The following is a 22,355-nucleotide window of genomic DNA, read 5'->3' as shown; positions in this document are numbered from 1 at the left end:
TGGTTGGAGCACAGGGGCTGTGCCTTCTTTGGGGACACGCAGCCTCCAACCTCGACCCAGGGCAGTCACACACCCAAAACCGCTGTTTCAGCAGAGAGGAAGCTGCTTGCAACGGCGTGTGCCAGCACCCCGCTTTCACAACGGGGTGCAACCCAAAGGGAGAGGATAATGGGTGCTGGCACAGAGCCCGAGAGGCTGTGACAGATCCCCAGGGCAGTGCTGGCCCTGGGGATGGGGAGGGACTGCTGAGCTCAGGGTTTCTTGGGGTCAAATCCAGGCAAGGTCTGTCCACAGCCACGGACTCCCACTCCTGCTCACTGCCCAGCTCCACTTCCTGGCACAGGAGTGGCCCCCAGTGCCTCACCGTGCCAGCCCCCTGGCTGCTGGCCCTCTGGCCACGCTCTCACATGGGATGGGGATATATCCCAGCACCTGGGGGATGTGATTGGGGTGCAATGGGGTGTCAGGGGCTTGTGGGAGGAGACAGGGAGGGCTGAGAGTGGAGAGATGGGGGGGTTCTGGGGGACAGTGCTGGAGTCCATGGTGAGGGGAGAGGGGTTGGGGAGCTGCAGTGAGGCAATGGGAGGGCAGCAGTGAAGAGCTGGGGGGCTGGTGAGGAGGTGGGTGAGGGCTGCAGGGGGCTGCATGTGGTGAGATGGGGGAGTTGGAGGAGCTGTGGGAGGGGGCTGGGGGCTGCAGGGGGGCGTGCACAGGGATGCAGGGTGGTGGGGGAGGCACAGTGCTCCATGGGGTGCCAGGGGACAGCAGGGCATCAGAGGGTGTCCATGTGGGGCTGTGCCCCCAGCAGGAGCCCTGGGTCAGCCCTATGGGCCCCAGCCCTACTCCCCATGCTGCAGCACCCACTGCCACCTCAGAGCGCTAAATATAACCCAGTCCCTGGGAGCAGACACTGCAGTTGGGCTCTGCATCACCCTGGGGGTCCATCCTGCACCACGGCCCCCCAGGGACCCCTCCCCGGGGTGATGGAGGTGCCCTTCAGCGCTCAGCACCCCGAGGTGTGGGCAGTGGCGAGGGGAGGGCATGTTGTGCTCTGCACGTCCCCTGGGGCAGCTCTGGCCTGGTTCACCCACATACCTCTCACACCCCCTTGCAATGTAGAGCAGGGACACGTGCAGGGGCCCACGTGGTGACAGGGCCCCCCCCGGGTGTTTGAGCCTCCCCTCCCTGCAGGCTCCAGCCAGCCCAAAATGCCCCCAGCCAGGGCTGAGCCGACGCTTCTCCTGATGGAGCTGCTCCACTTGGTATAAATAAATATTCCTTGGTGCCACAGGCGCTGGGGGGAACCCCTCTGCCTCCTGGCCTGACCTGTTTTGGGGTGCCCTGCTCCTATCCTCTGAGGCACTTTGCCAGAGCAACACATGGCAGGGCTGATGCTGGGAGTGGCATGAGTGCCCCGGCAAAGCCTAAGCCCAAATTTCTGCCCCCACGGGCACAGGGACATGTGTTTCCTGCAGGGCTGTGTGGGCAGGGCAGTGCTCACTCCACACCAAGCTGGTTCCCTGTGCAGGAGGAAGGGGAAGGGGAAGGGGGGCTCTGTGTGGTCCCCCACAGCCACAGCCCTGGGGAGGTGCCCTTGGTGTGTTCCCAGGGGAGAAGGGCAAACCTGGGACATGTGGATGGTTGCACAAGCCTGGCATGGCTGGGCAGGAGGACAGGGCACAGCGGTATCACCAGTTCCTCAGCAGGGGTGGGCAGGGGGGGACAGAGAGGGGTGACAGAACAGGAGGTGATTTGGCCCAGGGTCTGTGCAGAGCCTTGGCAGGGCACCCAGAGGAGGCCAGCAGTGATAAATACAGAGCAGCACATCCCAGGCTGCGACCATGGGTGCCAGCACCCCTCAAATGGTATCCTGGGGTCATCTTGAGGGTCTGACAACTCCCTGCCACTCACTACCAGCCCAAAGGTGGCTGAAAGCCTGGAGGCATCCCCAGGCAAAGGCAGAGCCCAGCCCCTGCTCAGCCCTGGGACACTCCTGCTCCACGGCAGCCACGGGCAGGTCCCACGTGGGCACAGCCCCAGTGCTGCTCACCACAGGCTCCTCCACCCATGTGCTGCAGGGACAGAGCTGTGTTTGCTCTCTTATCTGCCCGAAGGGCATGGCCTGAGCACGGGCTGGCACGGCCCGGGGGGGCTGGGAGGTGCTGGGTGGGATGGACACTCCTCTCAGGGTGCCTGGGCACCACTGGCTGTGCCTGTCCCCTCCTTGTGCCACCACTGGGCCCCAAGGGGACAATGCTCAGCCTGGACCAAGCACTGAACTCAGCTGGACATGGTTGTGGTACAAATGCAGGTTGTATTTCCAGTCCATACTGGGGAATCCCAGGTTGTCACGGGATTGGGCTGCACAGTCCATGGCACAGTCCATGGCACAGCCCATGGCACAGTCCATGGCACAGCCCATGGCACAGTCCTGCTCTGCCTGCAGAGCCCCTCTGGTTCCCAGCCCTGTGCCAGGGCTGTGCCCCTGTGCAGGAAGGGGTCCCACTCCACCTGCCCTTCACTGCTCCAGGCTGTGTCACCCAGTGGGACACAGGCACTGCCCAGCTCCGGGTTTGCCTCCCTTGGCTGCTGCTCCAGCTCCTCGCTGCCTCATCCGATCCAGGCTCACCGGCAGCACCAGGTCGGGGTCACAGGCCTGCTCCCAGCTGGCACCACAGCACAACTGCAGCCCCAGGGGCAGAGTGGGAGCAGGGCTCCTCTCCCCATGCACAGCACAGCCTGCGGGCACCAACGCAGCGCTATTTATCGAGGATGAGGAAGAGAATCACCATGAGGACGATGGGGAGGAAGATGAGGAGCAGGCTGAGCATCTCTGCCGCCAGCAGCAGCACCAGCAGCAGGAGGTAGCAGCAGCGGCAGCGGCGCTCCAGCCGCGCCAGCCCCTGGATGAGGCAGGGCGGGTACCGCACACAGGGCAGGCACCCGAACATGCGGCTGGTGTGGAAGCGCACCTGGAAGCGATGCTCCAGGGCACCGGCCAGCCCGGGGCGCCGGGGCGGCAGGGCGGGGGGCCGGGGGGTGGCCAGGGTGCCGGGGGAGCCGGGCTGGGCGTGCAGCAGGAGCAGCTCCTCCTGCAGCTTGCAGATCTCCCACTCCAGCATGGGCGTCTTCTGGCGGCAGATGGGGCAGCGCACGCGGCCGAAGTCGGCGCCGCCGGCCGTGTCCATGATGGCCCGCAGGCAGGCTCGGCACAGCCCGTGGCTGCAGTTCAGCAGGGCCGGCCTGTGCCGCTGCTCGTCGTAGGGCTCCGTGCAGATGGGGCACTCGTCCTCACCGCCCGCCAGCACGCGGCACGGCTCTGCCACCGCCACCGCATCGCTCGACATCGCCTCTTCCTCTCCGAAGAGGCTCAGGATGGAGCTGGAGTCGCTGTCCGTGCTGGGAGACACCCCCCACGGCACTGGGCTCTCCCTGCGGGGCAGGATGGGGCTGGGGGTGGTGGCAGCAGGAGGGTCCTGCCCTGCAGGCAGGGAGGCACCGTGGGCAGGCGGCTCGTCGTGCCCAGGCAGGAGCGGCTCCGCTGCATCCTCCGCTGGCGGCGGGTTCCAGTGTCCCCAGGCAGCAGCAGACGCCTCTCCACAGAGCTGGGATGGCTCCCCAGGGTCCCCTGACCCCACAGTCTCGCTCTCACCCCGCTGCCTGGCACAGCCTTCCCCACCAGCCGTCCGCACAGGCTGGGGCCCAGGCTCTGCCTCCTCGCCTGCTGCTGCCTCCATGAGAACGGCAGCTCCACGTCCGTCCCCCTCACCCACCGCCCCCCGAGGCCCCTTGGGGCTGGGTGCGGGACGTGGGTGCTGCTCCAGGGCAGCAGGCAGCCTTCAGCACGGCTGCCAGAAGGGTTTGAAGGCAGCAGCATGTGCACAGAGTCCCACCATTCCTCTGGCACAGTTTGGGGCGCCCTCCCAGACCAAAGGGTCAGGAGCCTTCGAAGCAGGGTGTACCCCCATCATCCTCACCGACAGAACACCCCAAGAGGGGCATCACCATGAGCATCCAACAGCCTCTTCCTCCTCCTCTTCCTCCTCCCCAGCACCAACGCAGTACTGACCCGCCACGGTCCGGAGGGGAGCGCTGGGCTCTGCCTGCCGTGCCAGAAGGGGTGCAGGCGTGCCGGGCACCCGCACAGGCAGCTGCCTCCTGCTGTGGGCCAGGCAGGGCTGGGGCCGAGCCTGGCTCTAACCAGTCTGGTTTGTCAGCTTCTGGAAGCTGCTCAAATGCAGCAGCCCGGGGCAGGAAGCCATGCCCGCGCCAATCAGCTCCCGCTGCAGCCGGGGAGGAGCTGGGCCCACGGCCGCCTCCTCGCCTGGCCCAGCACGAAGGGAGACACCTCTGTGGCCGGTGCTCCCCACACCTCTGCCCCTGGGCACGGCAGCCTGGGCCCCTCCAGAACAGCCCCCCAGCTCAGAGACCAGCAGAGCTCCCCAGCACGGGCCCTGTGCTGCTCCAGTCCAGCTCCCAGGTCAGTCCCTGTGCTGGGCCATCTCTCCCTGTCATATTCCACAAGCAGTTTGCAGGGCTTGGAAGGAAGTATCCTTCCTGGATAGTGCCCCACGTTCGGGGATGGTGTCACCAGCATGATGACTGCTGTGCAGTAGCTCTGCACTGTCCCCCTGGCTGTCCCTGGGCATGGGGACACTCAGTCCAGCCAGGGGCTGCAAGTGCAAGAGCTCCTCAGGACAAAGCAGAGGGGTGGGGAGCCCCAAAAGCACCCTGTTCCCTCACACTGGGGTGCCACAGCTCAAGCAATGCCCCGGGGCTCCACTCACCCCTGCAGGACCCCATGACTCGGAGCGTGGGAGGGTGGCTGGGTCACAGGTGTGGTGTGACACCGCTGTCCCTTCCTGTCCCAGCCTGCTCCCAGGGACTGTCCCTGGCTGATTCATGCCCTGGGTCCTAATTGCTATTTACGTGGTGGCACCCAGTTTGCTGAACTGGGGGAGGAAGGTGGTGGCACTGGTCCCACTGGGGCAGTGGCAGGGCCAGGAGAGTGCACAACCCTGAGGCTGTAGGGAAAGGGCTGGAAGAGGCTCCCAGGATGGGGTGGAGGATGGATGGAGCAGAGCAGGTGCTCAGGGAAGGCAATAACTCAGCAGGAGCTGGCACACAGAGCTCAGAGCTCAGCATTAAGCAGGCTCAGGATGATGAACTGGCAGCAGAGACAGAGGGATCGAGGTTTCCTCCTGTGCCTGTCCCTGCTGGCCTTGGCCACCGGAGACAGGGGGAACAGGTCTGTCCAGGCAGCCTCCTCCTGCAGCAAACGCTGCTGACTAATGCCAGGGTGGAGAGACTCCCATGCAACAGTTCACTTCCTCCGGGCCCTGCCTCAAACAGTGGCCACTGCCATTGCTGTGGCTCCAGCAATGCCCATCGGTGCTGCCCACCCTGCATGGAGACCCCCGGGGCTGGAGCACCTGGGACAGCAGATCAGAGAGCCCTGACCTCTGCTCCAGCAGGGACTGGGCATGGGGAGCCAAACACATCTGCTCAGGAGACAGCCCCCCCCCCGCCCACCTGGCCCTGTTACCATCAGGGAAGGGCTGGTTGGGTAAATCCACCCCCCTGGCCAGGCCCCTGCCCAGACTGGGGTAATCCCAGCCCAAGGAAGATGCCAGAGGCAGATCATTGTGCTGGCTCCTTTATTGAGGCAGTTTGTGGGGAAGGGGGAGGCAGGGAGCCAGGCTTAGGACCAGGTTTCAGACTGGAAGCGCTGGGACCGTTCCAGGGCTGTTAAATGCTCCTCTGCTTCTGAGGGTGACAGCCCACCCTCCAGCTCCAGCACCGACCGCAGGGCCTCGGCCACCGCCACTGGCATCTGCTTAGCATTCCTGGGGGAAAGAGCAGGGCCACAGTGGAGGGAGAAAGGAAAACCAGGGGCAGCAGCTCCAGTGCTCTGGGATCAGGGGGCAGCAGGGCAGTGGGAACCTGTCTCACCCTGCCACATGGGCTGCCTAGCACCTGATAAATGACAGGGTTGTCATCCTACCCCTCCCTCGAGAGCAGCCCCATCATCCAAAGGGCTTCCCATTTGCAGGAAGAGCTGTGGCTGCAGTACCCTGACCTCGGGGAAGGAGCATCACAGCTCGGCAGCCCGAACTGCAGCCCCACATGGCTCCATTTGCCAGCATCCTCATTAGAGGGACACAAGGAATATGCAGAGAGATGGAATTTATCGGCAGGAGGGCAGGAAACTGTCCTTTCCTCTCAGGAATCACTCAAAGTCAAACATGTCTGATCCTGAGCTGGGTAAGACACTGCTGGGAAGGAGCAGCCGCTCCCGTCCTGCTGCTGCCTGCTCTCAGGAAATCCAAGATGATTGGTGTGATGGTGACATTTGGAACTGAAGCCAGTTCAAACCTCAAAATAAGAGAAATGCAGGAGAAAACACGAGCCCCTGTGCAAAAAATACCCAAATAGAATTAAGTGCCTTCAAGCACAATTATTTCTTAGGGGAAATCAGAAATTCAGACTTTTTTTCCTGGATAGAGTTTCATTTGATGAACTGCCTGTGCGACAAAAAAAAAACACATCTAATAAAAAATTTCCCAGGCTGCTCCAATTGGCACGAGCATCTGGCAACGTCCTTGCTGTTTCCCAAGAACAAGGCAGAATTCTGACTTGCGTTTGAAGCTGATTAACATCCCAAAATACCCAGAAAGGAGGTCTTCTTTTTTTGGAAGAGTCGTATTGTTTCTGAGTCAGGCAGTGATATGCAAGTACAAGATAATGGAGCTGGGCTTTGTGATGGAAAACATGTCAAATAGCTATTTTTTTCAGAAAAAGAGAGACATTTTCAACCTTTTTGCCCCATGGCAAGACAAGCTGGGAACAATTCTGTGGAAGATACAGCCTTGGCTCCCCACAGCTGACCTGGCTGAAGGCAGACATGCCCCAGGGACACTGCTCAGGGACACACAGCTCAGGACTCACTTTCTCTTAGTCTGGTTGAAATTCTCAATACTGTTTTTAGGGGGAAAAAGGCCATTTTCAGGCTTGCCCACCAGCACCTTCCTGTCTGGCACCCCACAGGCAGTTGAGAGTCTGTGGGCCAGGAAAGGGCAGGGTGATCCTGGGAGTCCTTCCACATGGTGTGGGCTGTTCAGTAGGGGAGGGACAGTCCCCTCTGCAAGCAGACACTTGTACAGGGAGGACAAGGATCCCACCTGCCTGAGGGGGGCTGAGGGACACCCCATGCCAGGGACAAAGACCTCAGTCTCAGAGCAACCCCGACATCCAAAACACCACCCTCACGGCCACTCACAATCCTGCCATGGGGACAGTTGTGCAAGCCCTGTTCTTTCCAAGACACTGATCCTCTTTTGGGAACCCCCAGGGTATCTCCATCAGCACCAGAAAGTAGGGAACAGGATCAAAGAAGAACAGTAGGAAAGGGGATGGAAGAAGAACCCAGCAGTTTGGGGTAAGGGCCCAGGAAGCCCTGCAGTGCAGCCAGGCCCGGCAGCACAGGCAGCAGGGCAGGCAGCAGTGATGGACAGTGTGGTGGGAGGCCTGGCCTCCACTTCCCGGGCAGTAAACAAGAATCTCCCTCTCCCAGGAATGCAGCGAGGCCAGTCTGGCCCCACAGGTGCCAGGGAAGTTCCTGCTGTTGCACAGGACAGGCAGGAAGGAACCTCCTGCAATTGCTGCTCATGGGGACAGCAAGGCCCAGGCTGGCACAGCCCTTTCCAGGTCACGGGGTGCACCACAAACACCATCACCAGCCTCTTGCCAGCTCAAGAGCCCAAAGCATTTCACAACCCTCGCCCTGGGCAATGAGGAGAAGCCTCTTCTCCTCCCTGTTGTGCAGGGAGTTGTGCAGGGGCAGGCAGGTCAAGGGCTCTGCCCAGGAAAAGAGGCACAGAGCTCAGAGCTGCCAACACTCTGCCTCCAAAGACCAGATCCCTCCTTTGGCCAGCAGTTCAAGATGGCCAACCAGCCCAAGACAACCACCTGGAGATTGACTGTGCTGTCACAGGAGACTGGCTGTGGTGCAACAGGGCTTGTCCCTGCCCTGGGAAGCAGTTTTGGGTGTGAAGAGCCAGACAGAATGTGCCAACGGTCCCAAAGCTGTTGCTCTGGAGCCCTGGTATATTATGCTTTCAAAGCCTTCTGCCCACAAGTGGCCACGGGCACCACGGAACCCTTTTCCCCAGTTTCAGGTGAGAAATGACCCTCTGAGGCCAGGGTATACAGAGCAGGACACAGGGACAGGAGGAACGAGCTGTCCCTCTGCAGCAGCCACTGCAGCCCCCAGGGCCCTGTCGGGGTAGGAGCTGTGCTCAGTCCAGGGGCTGAGCCCCGGGAATGTCTCCAAGCAGCTGCAGAAGCAGCAACATGCAGCCCTGCTCCCCAGTCCCTGTGCAGGGACCCCTCACTCACCCAGCCAGGTAGATGTGAGCATTCCCACGGCTCAGCAGCTCCCAGAGCAGCCCGCGGTTCTCCCGGATGCGGTGCTGAACATAAACCTTCTCCTCCTGCGGGTGAACAGAGCACTGAGCACCCCAGCCCTGGCAGCAGCCACAGCTCCTGCCTCTGCACTGTTCTCAGGGGCTGCTTGCGAGGGCTCAGGGCAGCACAGCCCCCCAGGGCAGGGGCACTGGGAAAAGCAGTTGGATCAGTGACCACCCAGGGAAGGGGAACCCACATCTGGTGTCAGTGCACTGAGAGGGGCTGCAGGGAAATGGGAGCAGCAGCAGCAGCTTCAGTGAGGACAAAGTAGCCCTCCCAACTCTTTGGGTGTACACTGGCCTCCAGGATCATGAGGTGGGGAGGCCCCATGAGGATTTCCTTCCTGCCCTCTGCCCTTTTCTCCCAGCACAGGCAGAAGAGGCTTTGTGGCCTCCCTGTGTCAAATTTGCTCCAGGACAAGGACCCTTCCCCACACCCCTGGCTGCTGGAGACCTGAAACAGCTTGGGAGGGCAGAAAGCTTGGAGGGATGGCCTTGGTCCCATTCCCTGTTTCTCCACTGTGCTTAGGGGCTGGCTTTTGGCACAGTACAGCCCAAGGAGAGTTCCCAAAGGGTTAATCCACAAGACTCCGAGAATCCAAGCAACTGCCTACGGCCCTGGCTCCTGCCCAAGAGAACACCATTGCTAACGTGCCTGAACTCATTGCTGGCCCAGAGGGCTCCTGTGACAAAGGTGACACTGTGATGAAGGCCAGGTCCTGTGCTGGGCATCCCACTACGCCAGGTTCTGCCCAGCAGTGAGCTGAGCCACAGGCACAGCCCCCTCCCCACGCCCCCTCCCCATGTCCAGCCCCAAAGCCTGCACGGCTCTCCCTGTGGCTCAGGGCTCTGTGTGCTGCAGGCTGGAGGTGTGGGTGGGAACAACCCCGAGCAGCACCAGCCCTGGCTGGCACAGGGGTCACTCACCATGTGGGCAGCAGGTCCCACAGCCCCACTGGCTGATTGCCCTGGAGTGCCAGGCCGACCTGGGCACAGCTCTGAGGCTCTGACCGGTGATGCCCGTCAGGAGCACCTCAGCTCTGCCTCACATCATTAACAGTAACGAGCTGAGCGCTGCCAGTGGCCCTGCCAGCCAGGCTGGGGCTCTCAGGGGGTCATTTAAGGACCTGCAACTGCCCAGAAACCAGAGAACTCCAGTGACAAACTGGGGTCACAGAGTCTCAGCTAAACCCCAGGGCACCCTGCTCAGAGTTAGAGGCAGCCACGTTAGGCTGGGATCAATCTGCAGAGTGATGTGACAGCAGGTCACTGCAAAGGGCACCTTAAGAGAGCAGAGGGAAATCCTGCTCCCCTATGGAGCATCCCAGCCCCTGCCAGGCTTTTTGACAACAAAGTTTTTGATGAGTTAAGGGCTGTGGTATCTCCTGAAGCCCAAGGTACAACAGCCCAATGCAGCTCATCCCACCTGGCTGTGCTCCCGCTCACCCCCTGGCACGACTCAGGAGCAGGAGACTGTCAGGACAAAGTGCTTTGGCCTGTGGAGCAGGAAGGGACTCCCATGGGAGTCCTGTCCCTCCAGAGTCTGTGAGGGCAGGAGGTGACTCTGGCAGCTCTCCAGATTCTGGGAGCAGGAGGGCCCCCTTTCACTGGTCATCCAACAACCCTCTGCAGTGCTGCTCCTGTTCATCGCAGACTTGGAAAGCCTTCACAGGAGCATCCAGCTCATGCCTTACAAGTGAGTGGATAAAAGATGCTGGATTTATGTCAACACATGCACACAGCCAGGAGAAAGGGCTGGTGCAGCTGAGCTACTGAAAGATCTCCATTCCCTTTTTATCAGATCTCTGTTCCAAAGCCAGGCTGAGCTTTCAGTGCCATCAAGGGACAGGGCAAGGCAGTGAAACAGAACCCCAGCTCAGGGAGCCTCTCTGGCAGCATAACAAGCCCTGCAGCCCTGAGGGGGGATGAGAGCTGCTCACCACAGACACTGTCTAGGAAACCAGGGAGCAAAGTGAGGGGCTGAGCTGTGGGGATGCTTGTACCGCAGGGAGCTGTCTCCTGTATGGCTGAGACCTGGGGAGAGCTGGCACAGAGGCCAAGCTCCCTGGGCTCAGCCAGTGCTCAGAGGGACACAGTGACAAGGGTGCTACTTAACCAAGGAAAGTTATTGCCTGGTAACCCCCAGAGAGGCTTGGGAGCCTTTTATCACTCACGTGGTCCAGCCAAGCAAAGCTGGCTAATGCCTTATCTGCTGCAGTGCTCTCCAGCCCCGTCCCAGCAGCCTTTCCAGTCACACACGTCCCTGCAGGGCTCTGGCACTGCAGAGCTGGGGGGCCAGCACTAAGGGGTGTGGGGGAGTGAGGTGACACTGTGCCACCCCACTGGATTCCTCACAGGCCATGCCAACAGCTACAGGGGACAGACACACTGACAGAGTCTCATCAGTGCTGGCTGAGATGCTTCTGTATCCACCCTCCTCCTCTGGGAACTAACCTGGTCCCTGGAGAAGGCTGTGAAGAGTGTCAGGAAGCCCTTTGCCACCAGCTCTTCCCACTCTGCCTGACAGTAGAAGTCCTTGGATTTCTGTCGACAGCCAAAGAAGAGGCAGTTCCCTGCAGAGGGCAGAGCACAGGGGCTGTGCTGAGAGGACTGAATGCCCTGTGAGTGCTGGGCACTGCTGGTGCCCACGGGCCCTGGGGCTGAGACCAGAGGCTCCCACCTCTCTGCTGCACCTGGCTGGCAGCCCTGGCCTGGAAGAGCCAGGAGCCACGTGAGCATGAAGTCAAGTGACCCATGGCAACCAGAGGCCCCTGTGTACTGGAAAAGCAGGAGGTGGGGGGCAGGTAGGGCAAGAAGTGTCCCCCAGGGCTGCCTGTTCCCCTCCACCAGCCTCAGCTTCCTGCTGAGACTCATGGCTGAGCCAGGGGAATGAGCAGGGGACAAGGGTAGAGGCACAACTCCTTGTGCAGGAGCAGATGAGCTCAGTAACCCATCTTCACTCTCAGAGAGCCAAGGAAGCCTCTGCAAAGCCCTATCCTGACCCAAGGAGCTGCCCTGCAGCACAGCCTGTGAATAATCACACAAGACTGCACACACAGGCCCTGGTCCTCATTGACCCTGAGCCCAGCTTGCTCCCACTCAAACACAGCGAACCCTGCGCCCCTCCTGTGATGATCACACCTCCAAACCCTCACGAGCCCCCAGTCCCTGACACAGACCTGTCTGCAGCGAGGGGCACCCCAAGTCCCTCCCAGGACCACCCCTCACCTGTACGTCCCTGTGCCACCCGCTCCTGTATCGCTGCTCGGAATGGTGCCACCCCTGTGCCAGGGCCAATCATGATCACAGGGGTGGCAGGGTCAGCTGGGAACTTCAATCCTCCTTTCTTCACCCAAAGAGGCACCCGGACATCACCTGCAAACAAACAGACTGAACAGCATCACCCCACCAGCCCTGCCCTGGCACAGCCTGCAGAGGGTGAGCCAGGCTCTTCCAGGATGCTCCAAAGACATGAACAGCGCCTGGCTCACCACCCCAAGCACCAAGGGCACACTCTGTGTATGTGGAATGTGCTTCAGCTGTCTCAGCACCTCCTCTGCAAGAACCTGAGTGAACCCCAGAGCAGGGCAAGAGCCCCTCAGCACCCAGGCTGTGGGACAGCCTTCTCCTCACACAGCCTGTGCCAGAGAGGACAGCGGTGAAGGCAAGCAGAGACCCCAACCTGGCTGGATGGAAGGGAGGCCACACAACTCATCTTGGTGAAGAGCCCCATGGAGGCACCCTGAGAAGCCCCTGTCTTGCCCTGGAGTCACACAGAGGAATTCTCTACCACTCTGCAGCTGGGAGACCCCATGAGCTTGCCACATTTGTGTGGGGACCCACTGGAGGTGGTTTGTGGTTAGAGAAGATGAGCAGCACACACAGGCTTTGCAGGACAGGGTGGATGTGCTCAAAGGAAGGACCAGCCTTTCCAGAGCTGGGGCTACGGGGCTGGAGGTGTCCAGCAGCCAGAATACTACAGAGCAGCCCTCAGGGGGACAGCAGGGCACAGTGGGACAGCAGGAGGGTCAAGTAGCTGGGAGAAAATCAGGAGCTCAGGGGAAGCAGGAGGAGCACACCATGCTCTGAAGAGGATGGGAGCAGCGAGGAATAACAGCTAGCTGTGAGTTCAGCTCATCCTGCCAAGCCAGTGTGCTCCAGCCCCACAGGGAGATGGTGCTCCAGACAGGGCCCAGGCAGCTCCAGCAAATGACCAGCACACACAGCTCCACCAAGGTCCCAAGGGATCACTGCTGGGTGCTGTGACAGGCACAGAGTCCAAGCAATTACCTTGCTCTGGATTGAGAGAAGCCAGCCAGGTAGAGCAGAGCCCACGGCGGGGTTTGCTGAGCCGTGTCTTGTACTGCACCACTGCCATGAGGATCTGGATCCTGTCAGGGTGAGCCTGTGTCCAGACAGGAGCCATGAGAAATGAGGAGATACCCAGAACAGCTGCACAGGAAGGGCCCAGCACCTCCTCCAGGGACAAAACCTGTGCCCAGCTCCTGCCAGGGTACCTGCAACACTCATCCTAGCCCAAAACAGTCACTTAGAACGGAGCACACCCTTGCCCAAAACCTTTCCAATGTTTTTTCCCAGAGCAGCACTGCTGCAGGAATGCTCTGCACAGTTGGCAACAGTGTCAGTGACTGTCCAAGCCAAGAGGCCCCCATGGAGGACACATCCAGCCGTGCACGGGGCTGATGTCTGCCAGCACCGGGCCGGGTCCCACTGCCACCTCCCGGCAGCACAGGGAGCAGCGCTCCTGCTCCCCACGGCCACCCGGGGCACTCCCAGCCTTCACAGCACCACATCCCTCTGCTCCTGGTGATAAGGACACCAGACCTCTGAGGAGCAGTGGGATGGCACTTACTGGGCTGCAGGAGAGCAAGTGCCCAAATCTGGAGGCTGGCACAGCTCTGAGGTTTGCACCCAGCAGGTTGGGCTGCTGTGGACTCACTGCAGAGCAGCTGTGGGTGTTTGGGGGCCTGGGAGTAGAGCCTGGACACCCAAGGCATGCACAGCCAGCCCAGGCCCTGCCATACCCCCAGCCCAGAGCCTGAAATGAGACCAAAAGGGCTGAGCTCTTACCAGCATGGAAGAGGCGATGGAGAAGGCGCGGGGTCTGATGCGAGGGATGAGGTCCAGCAGGTAATCGGCTGGAATGGCACACGTGGTGTGAGGGAAGTCCCACAGGGCCTGCAAAGACAAGAGGGGTGAGGCCTGCTGCACCCCAGAGGACAATCTGCATCCCCCCAGAAGGCAGCCTGCCTGTTCTCAGTGTGCCAGAGGCTGTCCCACATGGCTGTGCCACGATGCCCTCGACCAAAGCACCCCACCGGGCACCTCTGAGCACCAACCACCCTACCGTGTTTATTGCCCTCTGCCTCCCAGGCTGCAGCACAGAGCCCACCTGAGAGCCCAGAAGGATCGAGAGCTGGTCTTAACTGCCAGTGGAAAGCCAGAGGCACTTCAGAAAGTGGGTGAAGTAGGTTAAATTCCCCAGCCATGAAATTGTGGCTGATCATCTGCCTGGGTGCTTTCTGCCATGGCACAGCCCTCGTGGAGCAGGTGCGCCCTGCTGCCCAGCCTCACCTCCAGCGTGGTCCTGCGGGGCCGGTTGCAGTAGCTGTACAGCTCCTCCTGGCCCTGAGCAGAGCTGAACTCCTGCAGCTTCTCCCGCTCCAGCTCGTTGGTGGAGAAGTGGGACAGGAGCTCGAAGAAGGAGCGCCGTGGCACGCAGGAGATGTCCAGGTAGTGGGTGACCAGGTGCCGGATGGTGCAGGGCTGTGGTAAGAGGGGAGGGAGGGATGTGCCTGCAAGGCAAGGCAGCAGGGAGAGCTCAGGATGGATGCCTGGCACTGCCTGTCCCCACACCAGGGCAGCCCTGCTGCCTTTGGGTGCCCACACATGGCACCAACACGCCAGAGGAGCCAACTTCAGCTCCCACTGCTCCCACCATGGGGCCCCACTCCCTCCTGCTCTCCCCAGTTTGCTTTTCAAGCCCACAGGTTTGGCAACAGAGCAAGTCAGTGGTGTTCAGCTGTCCCATGCTTTTGGGAAGTGCTTTGGGATAATGCCTTATCCATATGGCTCCCACCCATCCTGCACACAATGCAGTGGAAATAACCAGTAGTGTCATATGTGTCAGCCTGTCCTTGTTTCCTTTGTACGTCCCAAGGGTGTGAGGAGCAGCCTGAATTTCTCTTGGGTTTGCCTGCCAGGCAAAAATTCCAGCACAGACAGACACAGGAAAGATGGAGGGTGAATAGGTGCTCAGGAGCCAGGAGAGAAAACTGTCCCAATTCCCTGGAGACTGAAGAGCCTCCAAGGGCTCTGAGTGGCCTCCAAGGGGTTTCTCTGGTTGTTGGAGCTCATTTGCAGCTGCAGAAGCACCCGCAGGAGGTCCCTGGAGTGAAAGTAGAGTGGGGAGACCTGCACTCCCCCCACAAGGAAGCACAGGTTTCCTGACCTGGTCTGAGGCTGAGGAGGCTGCAGGATCATCCCCACCCTGTGCTGGGCACTGCCAAGGCACAAGGCCCAGGTGGAACCTGGCACTGCTGGATTCCTCCCACAGTCACAAACCCTGTGCAGGATCCACACAATCACAGCACTGGAGAGAGGGACAGTCCCCATACTGCCAGACAGGCAGGTGTCCTGTATCCATCTGACACTCCCAACTCCATGACCCAGGGCCCCAGCAAAGGAAGAGCAGAGCTGCAGGCTGAGCCAGAGCTCAGGGGCTGCCCTGTCCCAGCAGGGAGGGGAAGGAGCAGTGGGCAGGACCTACCAGGCTCCGTGGGCTTCAGCACAAAGCGCTTGTCTGGATCCAGGCGCAGGAGCTGGCAGAACTGCTGTACATCCTCAGGGCAGTTCTGGGGCTGGATCATCACCACGTCCCCTGCACTGAACCTGTGGATGCAGCAGGAGCTGCTGAGCACAGCCACGGGGCAGAGCCACAGGGCAGAGCCACAGCACTTCCACCCTGACCAGCAACCACACCAGGGGAGGCAAATTCCCAGTGTCATCAACATGCTCTCTAACTGACAGACAAGGAAAACTGGTCCATGGGCAGGACCCCCACTGCCACACACCCCTGACTTTGTCATGGAGGGGGACCATGCAGCAGGGACCACGTCCCCAGGGCTGCAACCTCAGATATTAGTGGAGACAGGGAGTGGTAGAGGAGGGCAGGCTACAGGACACCACAGGACAAAGCTTGGGGGAGTCAGGAAAATGCTCACGTGATGCCCGAGCCCGTGATGTCGAACTCGATGAGCCGCACGTCCTGGAAGTGCGACTGTGCCGTGAGCCGCCGGTTGGACACCACGGGGGCAGCGAAGGGATGGAGCTCAGAGGGAACAGCCCTGGGCGCTGTCGGCTGGAGAAGGTCACCCTCGGGGGCTGGGGAGTCCTCAGGCAGGTAGTGCAGGGTGTATTTGGGGGGCAAGCTGTGGGGAGGAGAGCAATGCAGCGCTTACTCCATGTCACAGCTCCTCTGCTGCTCCAGGGAGAGGCCTGGAGTCTCCCACTGCAGCCACCACCCATCATCCCTGTCCCCTGGAGTTGGCTTTTGTAAGGGAATGCAATGCAGACTGCCAGGAGATTCCAAAGGCTCCAGAACAGGCAGAGGGAGGCTGGCTGGGCACACACACTCTGCCATCAGGATGGCAAGATGGGCACAACCTGGCTGAGGCAGCTGACACACACCCACGGGGACACGGGGACACGCCATCCAGAGAGGAATGGGCCACCAGGGCCAAAGAACAAGGACCGCTTGGGACACCAGTAGCTGCGTGGGGAGGGTTCCTGGTCAAAGCAGAGCACAGCTCCATTCTGGAGAACAGCCAAGGAAGTGTGGCATTGCACACCAGCCAGTCCCTACTGGGGCTCACCCTGCCCACCCTCTGCACCCACCGTGTGTCTGGGCTGATGATCTCAAGGCCAGGAGGGAGAGGATACAACGTGAGGATCTTGTCCCATAAGGCCACAAGCCATGGATCAACCACTGCATCTGGCCTGCAAGAGGAAATTCAGGCTCCAGCAGAACATCATCATCCCTTAGGGCCCAAGCCCTGCTCCCCCTGCACCTGCCCAGTGCTGGGGCAGCCCTGCTCCCCTTGCACACTCACCCCAGGCTGTTCCCTTCCAGCTTCAGGTCTGGGAGGAAACGTCTCAGACACTCTAAGCACTCACCTGCTCTCTGGAGCCCAACCACTGACACCTGAACAAAACCACGAGCCCCCTAAGCACCACCTGTGGCCGTCACCAACCCCCTGAGCCACACAGAGCCTCTGCCCCATGCCAGGTGAGCACAGCTCAGGCTGCTGCAGGTATGGGGCTGTGTGACACAGCCATCCCCTGCTCTGAACAGGACTGGGGCTGAGCCAGGAGATGCTGGCACATCCTGGGGGTTGTGGGACACCCTGCAGAAGCAGGTGAACAAGGTCCTGGCACAGCAGGGTTATGAGCAGAGATCAGCACGTTCACAGCCCCGTGGTGGGAGCAGCACGCTGCTGTTCCCCAGGACAGAGCTGCAGTGCACCCAGGGGCTCCCCCCACCACACACTCTTACCCCAGATCATGCTGGTCGTCTCCCAGGGCCACTGGCAGCAGTGGGTTGCCCCCGAGCTGTAGCAGCCGTTTGTGCAGCTTCTTTGCAACAAAATTAAACCTGAGCAGAGAATAACACAGCTGTGAAGGCAGGGCTGCTCCAGCAACACAGCCAGGCACTGCCCACAGAAGCCAGCCCTTGCTGCCAGGGCCAGTGGAGCAGTACAGAGGCAGCACCACAACCTGGCCTGTGCCCTGCCCAGTCTGTGCCCCAACCTGGGGCAGCTCACAGAAGCAGCTGGCTGCCACTTGCTGGGCCTCACAGGCTGTGCCCAGCTCCCAGAAGGGACTTATGGAGGTCCAGCTTCCCTTCAGGGACACAGAACACTTCCTTCACTCCTGCCCCTCACTGCCCCATGGAGCTCAGGCACACCTACCCCTCCCCCTACAGCTCCTTCAGGCACGTGGGAACAATCTTTTGGGATAGAACTGGTACCAACAGGGCTGGCTGCCATCTGTGGTGTCTCCTGTTGCCTCGGCCCACTGGCAAGTGGCACAGCCTGTGCTGTGGCACAAAGTTGCTTCCCTGCAGTTCAGACGGAAAACTGAAGGGCTGCAATAAATGACTGACACCTGATGTCTGACCCACTGCAGCAAACCACCTGCTTGGAGAGGCTGGGGGGGAAGAAACGGGCAGAAGCCTAATTCCTGGGATATGGGAAGGACACAGCCTGGTAGGGCAAGGATTTTTAAAGCTGGCAGGAATTACATTTCATCTGGAGTCAGGCTCTGTCTCCCCCCACCCCCTCTGTTCTCCAGCCACTGTGGTCCCTCCTGCAGCCAGAGCTGGGAGGAGCAGCCGTCCAGGAGCTGCAGAGCTGCTTACTTGGGGTAGGAGGAGTCTCCAAGGCCCAGCACGGCGTAGTCCAGCTGGCACAGGGAGCCGGGTGGCAGGTTCTTCCGGAACAGGAACCGCCAGAACACCTGCGGAGCACACAGAGCTGCTGCAGCACAGGCAGCCTGCCCTGCCTGCCAGCCCCAGAGCCCTGCTCTGCCCTCCAGCAGGCCCATCCTGAGCCCCAGCACAGCACAGAGCACGGCCTCCTGCAGGGGTGGCCTCTGAAAGCTCCCTCACCAGCCTGTGTCCCATGAGAGGGGACTGGTGCTCCCCCCTCCAAAAACAGCCACTGCTCAAGCTGCTTCTAAAGAGAATTCCCTGGATCAGGAACATAAAAGAAACATGGATGGGAATATGTCCTACCTTCATGTTATCAGGTGGGTCTCCCTGGCCGGTGGTGGCACACACAAACACCACCAGTGGCTCATGGATGAGGTTGGCCTGTGGGCACAGAGGCATGACAAGGTCAGCAGCCTACAAATTGCTCTGGGAGAGCTGGGGAAGGGAAGCCTCCAGGGAGACCTGAGAGCCCCTTGTAGGGCCTAAAGGGGCTCCAGGAGAGCTGGAGAGGGACTGGGGACAAGGGACGGAGGGACAGGACAAGGGGGAATGGCTTCCCACTGCCAGGGGGCAGGGTTAGATGGGATGCTGGGAAGGAATTCTTGTCTGTGAGGATGGGGAGGCCCTGGCACAGGTTGCCCAGAGAAGCTGTGGTTGCCCCATCACTGGAGGTGTCCAAGGCCAGGTTGGACGGGGCTTGGAGCAACCTGGGCTGGTGGAAGGTATCCCTGCCCATGGCAGGGGGTGGAATTGTATGATCTTTAAGGTCCCTCCCAACCCAAACCCTTATGTCATCCTATGAAACACGTGTCCTGGCTGTCCCCACATGGCTGCCCACACCACAGTGAGCTCCCAGACCGACCACACCTGGAATAAACCCCACAGCCCTGCGTGGCACGAGCTCCTCCACAGCCCCTGCAGCAGCACCTGCTGCCCACACAGTCCCTGCAGCACCAGCCCCTCACCTGGCAGGGAATGCTGAGCGTCTGTGCCTCCACCCCAGCAGTCCCTGCTCCCTTTGCCCACCCTGTCAGCTGAGTTAAGCACAAGCTGCCCCCAGGGAGGGCACAGAGCCAGGCCCTGGTGACACACAGCAGGTCACTGCAAGGGTGGAAGACGCCCAAGTGGCAGAAATGGGGCTGGTGGGGATGGAGCAGGAGCAGCGGTGCCCAGAGCCCCCCGTGTGTCCCCTCTCACCAGGTCACAGCTGTCCAGGGCCTCCACCCTGCACTGCAGGTGCCGGCGCGTGGCCTCTCTCCCGACCCTCTCTGCCGTGTCCTGGGCCGTCCCCGTCTGGCTGCCAAAGAGAACGAGGAGCCTCCGTTCTGCCATCTGCAAAGACAAACCAGAGCGACACCCAGAGGGGAAAGGGGGCTGGGGGGCAGAGCTAGGCCTGCCCTGGGCCCAGCAGCACCAACCCCACCCAAAGGAGCACCAGGGACTGGGGGCTGAGGTGACATTCGTGGGGCTGGCACAGCAAACAGCACAGGGGTGTGAACAGCTGGGACCCAGCACTGGCCTGCAGGAGCAGCAGGGACATGCTGTGCTCCTTGTCCCCACCGCCAGGACTTGGAGGGACCAAAATGCACGTCCGGGCTCGTTAAACTGCCTTCGTCCCCACAGGGTAAGGGAAGCCCTGGGATCGGCTGTTCCTACCGCTGGTTTTAACTTTCCTGTCTGCCCTACAAATCCCCCTCACTTGAGAAGACCTGGGGAAGAGCCTGGAGCTCAGAGACAGAGAAAGGTGTGACCAGACACACACTGCCCTCAGCCACACTGCCCAGGGGAGCAGGGCCCTGTGTGTGACAGGGAATCCTGCAGGGAATCCGGCCCAGAGGGATGTTTGAGCTGCCAGTGGCTGCTGTCACTGTGTGCCCATAGAATGCTAACAATGAATTATATGACAATAACAAAAAACAAAATCACAGAATCCCAGACTGGTCTGGGTTGGGAGGGACCTTCATGTTCATCCAGTCCCACCCCCTGCCATGGGCAGGGACACCTGTCCTGTCCCTCCATGCCTTGTCCCCAGTCCCTCTCCAGCTCTCCTGGAGCCCCTTTAGGCCCTGGAAGGGCTCTCAGGTGTCCCTGGATCCTTCCCTTCTCCAGGTGAGCTCTCCCGGCCCGTCCCAGGGCAGAGGGCCCGCACGGATCGGGATCCCCGGGGACTCCCCCGGCTCTTCGGACTCACCACGGGCCGGCCCATCCCGCCGTGACGTCACTGCAGTGCGACCGCTCCCCGTGACGTCACGCGGCTGCTGAAGGGGCTCCCCGTATCCGACCCGCACTCCCGGTGACGTCATCCACCGCCGCGCCCCCTGTGACGCCATCACCGCGCGCCGCCCGCGCCGGGCGGGCCGGGCCCGGTACCCGGGACAGGGGGGGTACCCCGGACACCCCCGGACAGGGCCGGTACCCCCGGACAGGGCGGGTACCCCCGGACACCCCCGGACAGGGCCGGTACCCCCGGACAGGGCCGGTACCCCGGACAGGGCCGGTACCCCCGGACACCCCCGGACAGGGCCGGTACCCCGGACAGGGCCGGTACCCCGGACACCCCCGGACAGGGCCGGTACCCCCGGACAGGGTCCCCGCGCCCCCGGACCATGCTGTTCTCCCTGCGGGAGCTCGTGCAGTGGTTGGGCTTCGCCACGTTCGAGCTGCTGCTGCACGGGCTGGCCCTGCTCGCCTTCACGGTGCTGCTCGTGCTCAAGGTGGACGGCGCGGCCGCCGCGCTCTCCTGGTGGGTCGTGTTCGTGCCCTTCTTCGCCGCCGACGGGCTCAGCACCTACTTCACCACCATCGTGTCCGTGCGGCTGTTCCAGGACGGCGAGAAGCGCCTGGCGGTGCTGCGGCTCTTCTGGATCCTCACCATCCTCAGCCTCAAGTTCGTGTTCGAGATGCTGCTGTGCCAGAAGCTGGTGGAACACACGCGGGAGCTCTGGTACGGGCTCATCATGTCGCCCGTCTTCATCCTGCTCCAGCTGCTCATGATCCGGGCCTGCCGTGTGAACTGAGGGTGCCCGCAGGGCCGGGGCCTCGGGCTGCTCCCGGCGTCATCCCTGAGCACCACATTCCTCCAAAAGCCCCCGCCGTGCCGCGTTCCTGTTGCAGCCCCCCCAGCCCCTGTGTTGTCCTGCCCCGCGAGCGCTGCTGGGTGTGTCAGTTGTTCTATTGTAAAAATAAAGATGCGTTGAAGGATTGGGGTTTATTTAAAGCCTTTTGCGTGGAAAGCAGTTGTACCTAAAACTGCCGCTTTGAGGGCAGGAATTGCCTGGAGGGGGGGTGGGTGCTGTGGATCCCTTCATATCCCCCAGACCTCTGCCCGGCCCTGCCCTGCCTGAGGCCACACTGCAGCCAAGCTCGTTGATTTCCATCTGTCCCCTCACTTGCCTGAGCACTTCATCCCTTCAGTGCTCTGTCAGGGTTGTGTGGGGCCGTGCTGTGAGCCAGAGGACACTGATATGTGTGTTTGTTTTTTAGCAATGTTTTTCCTTTTTAGTATTTCACTTCTATTCCCTATGTGTGGAAGTAGGGGCTGGGGAGGACAGGGCAAAGGGCAGGGGCATGCAGTGCTGATGCTGGTTGTGAAGAGGGTTTCACTGAACCCTGACTTTGCTGTGAAACACTGTGCTCAGACCCCAGAGAGCAGGAGTTCTGTATTCCTCGTGGAAGTGTGGGTCAAGGTGTCAAATGCCAGTGTCACAGGGAGGTCCCAGTGCCAGGGACACCCTGGCACCCCTGGTGTCCAGCTCCCACCACAAGGGTGTTGGGAACGGCTGATGCTCAGGCCAGCAGCCTCGTGTGTCACAGACCTGTGTATTCCACTGATGTTCCCTCTGACAGATCATCTCCTGGCAGCCAGGGCTGGAGGGGAAGCCTCCCTGGCCCCCCCAGTGTCCCCTCTCTCCCCTCTGCCCTGGGGTGTGTGCAGGTGGGATCAGGGGCAGGAACTGCCCTATAAACAGCTGTGTCACTGCTCTGTCAGCTCAGAGGCCTGAGGGGCACCAGGGAGGTATTGGTGGAGCTGATCTCCCAGGAGATCCTCTGATGACAGCGAGACCAGTGGCTGCTCCTCTTCCCTCTGGAAGGCAGGTGGGAACTGAGGAGGTTCCCATCGGGGACAGAGGCTGTCCCTTGGTGCTGCTGCCGGCTCATCCTGGCTGTGGAACAGCCAGTGCTGCCCGCCACGATAAGAAGCACAAACCAACAGAGTGTTAGTTAATGCCGGTGCTTTATTATGGGCCCAGGGGACCTGGGGACTAAAGTCCAAAGCCAGAATCCCACCAGACTCCATTCTGAGTACATCTTTTATACACTCAGACAAACAAAGACATTTGCTAAGTTACTACATCAAAGTACATATTGAAACTTAATAT

General features: G+C 60.9%; 2 protein-coding genes across 5 annotated transcripts; one reads left to right on the top strand and one right to left on the bottom strand.

Moving 5' to 3' along the window:
- Nucleotides 1-5,640: 5,640 nt before the first annotated feature.
- On the bottom strand, nucleotides 5,641-20,282 carry NDOR1 (NADPH dependent diflavin oxidoreductase 1). 4 transcript variants are annotated; one of them, XM_027896901.1, is made up of 15 exons: nucleotides 20,168-20,282; nucleotides 19,174-19,308; nucleotides 18,280-18,357; nucleotides 17,905-18,002; nucleotides 17,041-17,139; nucleotides 16,383-16,484; nucleotides 15,710-15,916; nucleotides 15,256-15,377; nucleotides 14,061-14,281; nucleotides 13,557-13,664; nucleotides 12,756-12,870; nucleotides 11,694-11,840; nucleotides 10,920-11,038; nucleotides 8,398-8,492; nucleotides 5,641-5,846 (listed from the first exon to the last, which is right to left on the bottom strand). In XM_027896901.1, exons 1-15 carry the CDS (start codon nucleotides 20,180-20,182, stop codon nucleotides 5,702-5,704), a joined length of 1,806 nt encoding a protein of 601 aa, XP_027752702.1. In that variant the 5' UTR covers nucleotides 20,183-20,282; the 3' UTR covers nucleotides 5,641-5,701. The 4 variants fall into 4 exon arrangements, with proteins under 4 accessions (XP_027752702.1, XP_027752701.1, XP_027752704.1 ...); XM_027896900.1 differs by lacking the exon at nucleotides 20,168-20,282 and adding an exon at nucleotides 19,496-19,697; XM_027896902.1 differs by lacking the exons at nucleotides 5,641-5,846; nucleotides 20,168-20,282 and adding exons at nucleotides 5,879-6,412; nucleotides 19,496-19,697.
- Nucleotides 20,283-20,327: 45 nt separating this feature from the next.
- On the top strand, nucleotides 20,328-21,039 carry TMEM203 (transmembrane protein 203). Its single transcript, XM_027896896.1, has 2 exons — nucleotides 20,328-20,344; nucleotides 20,533-21,039. The coding sequence occupies exon 2, from the start codon at nucleotides 20,583-20,585 to the stop codon at nucleotides 20,991-20,993; it is 411 nt and encodes a 136-aa protein (XP_027752697.1). The 5' UTR covers nucleotides 20,328-20,344; nucleotides 20,533-20,582; the 3' UTR covers nucleotides 20,994-21,039.
- Nucleotides 21,040-22,355: the final 1,316 nt, after the last annotated feature.

Source organism: Empidonax traillii, unplaced genomic scaffold (assembly GCF_003031625.1).
Source record: "Empidonax traillii isolate 1590-97213 ecotype Southwest subspecies unplaced genomic scaffold, ASM303162v1 scaffold520:size1094406, whole genome shotgun sequence".
Classification (NCBI taxonomy): Eukaryota; Metazoa; Chordata; class Aves; order Passeriformes; family Tyrannidae; genus Empidonax; species Empidonax traillii.
The sequence above is the reverse complement of the archived record's forward strand: the minus strand, read 5'-3'. Positions and strand labels throughout refer to the sequence as shown.

What these genes read in the sequence shown, in the direction of transcription:
- TMEM203 (XM_027896896.1), top strand. Translation starts at nt 20,583, where the DNA reads ATGCTGTTCTCCCTGCGGGAGCTCGTGCAGTGGTTGGGCTTCGCCACG.
- NDOR1 (XM_027896900.1), bottom strand. Translation starts at nt 19,516, where the DNA reads ATGTCCCTGCTGCTCCTGCAG. An exon ending in CAGCCTTCTCCAGGGACCAG is followed by an intron (nt 8,493 to 10,919) that starts GTTAGTTCCCAG and finishes GTTCACCCGCAG; the next exon opens with GAGGAGAAGGTTTATGTTCA. An exon ending in GCTCACATCTACCTGGCTGG is followed by an intron (nt 5,847 to 8,397) that starts GTGAGTGAGGGG and finishes TCTTTCCCCCAG; the next exon opens with GAATGCTAAGCAGATGCCAG.